Consider the following 3,220-nt stretch of genomic DNA (forward strand, 5'->3'; position numbering starts at 1 on the left):
ACTGTTATATAGACACAGAAACATATAAAGGCATAAACACACGTCAACATAACAAACATAAACATATAAACATGTAAAATATGAGCAGATCGGGACTTTAACAAAGTGTTCTCTCAGCTGATCTCCGACTCCCTCTGCTGGAGGAACTCTGTCATGACCTCAAACATCTTCTGGACTTTAATATCTGAGCGATCTGATTGGCTGATCAGGTTTACACTGTTTATCTTCTGTTTGTGACTGTGAGCTTCTTCTTCTGCTGTTCCCTGAAACTAAAGATGAGACACGTGACTGTAATCACTGCAAACCTGAAATTATCCACAACACACACACCCATTCTCACTGTGTGTGTGTGTGTGTGTGTGTGTGTGTGTGTGTGTGTGTGTGTGTGTGTGTGTGTGTGTGTGTGTGCAGTGATGGACAGCTGTGTTATTACAGGATGTTAATGTAAACGCCTGCAGCTGCAGCAGATCTGTGATCAGCTGCTCTGAGCTGCAGGTATGAAGACGCTGAATAAATCTGATTCTGTTTGAACGTTAAACATCTTTAATGTACAGAAGGTTTAATGATTCACAGCTCAACTCTGAATTACAGTCATCTTAATGTGTAATAACACACACGTTTATATTTATGTCTCTGTTATTATACATTCACATTAAACGTATCAAGGCTGCTAACATCAGCACAAAATCTCACTTCTGTTGTTTTCGGTTGTCAGTTTTATTTTACTGCATGTTTGTTTGTGATTATATAAATATTGTTTAAATCATTGTCATACCAGCAGAACAGTGGTGAAGGATGTGTAGGAGGAAGAAGGAGACGTAATTTCTCCCCACAGGACAGCAGGTGGCGGTATAAACACTGCATGAACACGGCTCCAACCCGCAATGAAAACAGAAGAAGAAGAAGAAGAAGAAGAAGAAGAAGAAGAAGAAGAAGAAGAGATACCGGAAGTACTTGTCGCGGCTAACGCTAACTTTTCCCGTTACCTGTCACCACAACACGGAGTCGGAGCGAAGTTCTGTTCTGACCGGATTCTCGTGTTTCTGTGGACCGACTGCTGTTAGCTGAGGATGCTAAAGCAGCTAGCGTAGTTTATTAGCAGCTAACAGACGGACACGCGCTGCTGGTCGGAGCTGTTTCCGGAGCTAATGAAGCTAACTTAGCTTGCTAGCAGGAAGTAGACGGAGCCGAGCGGACTGTGAACACAGCGCACATCAGAGTGAGCAGACAGTTTTTAACGGAGTGTTTCTGGAGGGAAAGTTCGTGTGAGTCAGTGAAAATGTCTAAAGTCCAAACGCTGAGAGTTGTTGTGAAGCAGCGACTAACTGCGGCTGCTGAAGAGATATTTGAGCTGTTTGAAAGAACGATAGCAGAGTACGAGGAGGAACTGTGTCGACACCGGAAACTACTGGCCGTCCAGAAACAAACAGGTTAGTTCACTTTCAACACACGAAGAAGAATAAAACTCCATCATATCGACCGGAACACGAACTGGACTGTAGAGTCAAAGACTGAAATGTCATTAAAACAAAACGGAAACACTTTGACTTTGTCTTGGTGAGAAGCAGATGACACACGTGTAGTGAGATACAAACCAAAGAGTCATGACAACATGATCATAAATCTTTAGTTCCCCCTGAAGAGATAAACGGTGGTGACGTCATCTCCATGTCAGTCTGAACTTGTAATCCATCGTCTTCACACACATCTCATGAATCTCAGTGTGTTGAGACTGTTGGTGCTGCGAGGTGTTGAACTGCTACCAGGACGTGTTACCTGAGTGTGTTTCTCCTCCACAGACGTCCAGCAGCCGTCGGGCAGTGAGGAGGTTTGTTCTGAGCCACCGGAGCTGCTGCACATTAAGGAGGAGCAGGAGGAGGTCTGGACCAGTCAGGAGGAGGCCGACATCATCCAGTTCACCTTCACTCCTCTCCCGGCGAAGGGTGACGACGATGACAAGAAAAACAGGTCCTCACAGCCTGGTCAGAGTCTGACCGAACAGATGGAGACCGGGGCTGACGGAGAGGACTGTGGAGGACCAGAACCAGCCAGGACCTCAGATCCAGTTCAACATTTACACCCTGTGACTGAAGACAAGGCGTCACACTCCTCTGAACTGGATTCAGAAGACGCTTCTGAATCTGAGAGCGATGACGACGCCTCCGATTCCGACTCTGATGACAGCGGCTCTGATTCTGATGACAATGCCTTTGAACACGAGACTGATTACAGCTGTGATCGGGACGAGACGGCGGGACCACAGACGGGTTTAAACCCTCTGCAGAACAGTGAAGTACATGTGAGCGACGTGGACTTCAACTCCGGGACGTCGTCGTTCATCCCCTCTGAATGTGCTGCGAGCTTCGGCCAGGACGGACCAGAGTCTGAAGGAAAAAACTTCAGCTGCTCGTTCTGTACGAAGACGTTTCAGTGGAGGTGTGATGTCGAACGACACATGAGAGTCCACACGGGGGAGAAACCCTTCAGCTGCTCAGTCTGCGGGAAGAGATTCACACAGAACTCCACTTTGACCTCACACCTGAGAGTTCACACAGGTGAGAAGCCTTACACCTGCTCCATCTGTAACACCAGCTTCAGAGTCAGACACAACCTGTCGGCTCACATGAGGATCCACACCGGGGAGAGACCGTTCGGTTGTTCAGTTTGTGGCCGAGGGTTCACGCGGAAGCATTACCTCAAACAACACATGATCGCTCACACCAACGAGAAGCCCATCAGCTGTTCGCTCTGTGGCGAAGGATTTGCAGAAAGGAGGGACCTCAAACAGCACATGACGGTCCACGTCGGGGAGAAACCGTTCAGCTGTTCAGTCTGCGGTCAGAGATTTGCACATGATGGAAATCTGAAGCGACACATGAGCGTCCACAGCGGGGAGAAACTAGTGAGCTGCAACCTGTGTGATAAAAGATCCCCTCATGGCGCTCAGTCACATTCCACTCATATCCACTGAGACGTAGTTTAGATGTGTGTGAGGGAAACATGACAAACTCACATGAGAGAGAAAAAGCTCTGAAGCGTTGTGACGTCTGATCGTTCACTGACTGGTTCTGCTCCGTCTGTGTCCTGGCTGAAGGCTCGCCGTCGTGTCCTGGTCTGTTCCCTGATGTTCGTCCTCTGTGGTGAAATAAAAATACTTTCTGTTTGTTAACAAATATAAACTGATTCCACTTTGTGTTACTGCCTCCTGAAGGGGTGATGA

General features: G+C 47.4%; 1 protein-coding gene across 1 annotated transcript in view; it reads left to right on the plus strand.

Annotated features, from left to right (window-relative positions):
• Positions 1–908: 908 nt before the first annotated feature.
• Positions 909–3,220, plus strand: part of LOC119017293 (zinc finger protein 239-like) — a 3,131-nt gene continuing 819 nt past the window's right edge. Inside the window, exons 1-2 of the mRNA XM_037093925.1 lie at positions 909–1,430; positions 1,800–3,220. The exon at positions 1,800–3,220 is cut by the window's right edge and continues 819 nt beyond it. Of these exons, the coding sequence (XP_036949820.1) occupies positions 1,280–1,430; positions 1,800–2,971 (1,323 nt within the window). The 5' untranslated portion in view covers positions 909–1,279 and the 3' untranslated portion in view covers positions 2,972–3,220. The remainder of the gene's footprint in view (positions 1,431–1,799) is intronic.

Source organism: Acanthopagrus latus, chromosome 3, assembly GCF_904848185.1.
Source record: "Acanthopagrus latus isolate v.2019 chromosome 3, fAcaLat1.1, whole genome shotgun sequence".
NCBI classification, from domain to species: Eukaryota; Metazoa; Chordata; class Actinopteri; order Spariformes; family Sparidae; genus Acanthopagrus; species Acanthopagrus latus.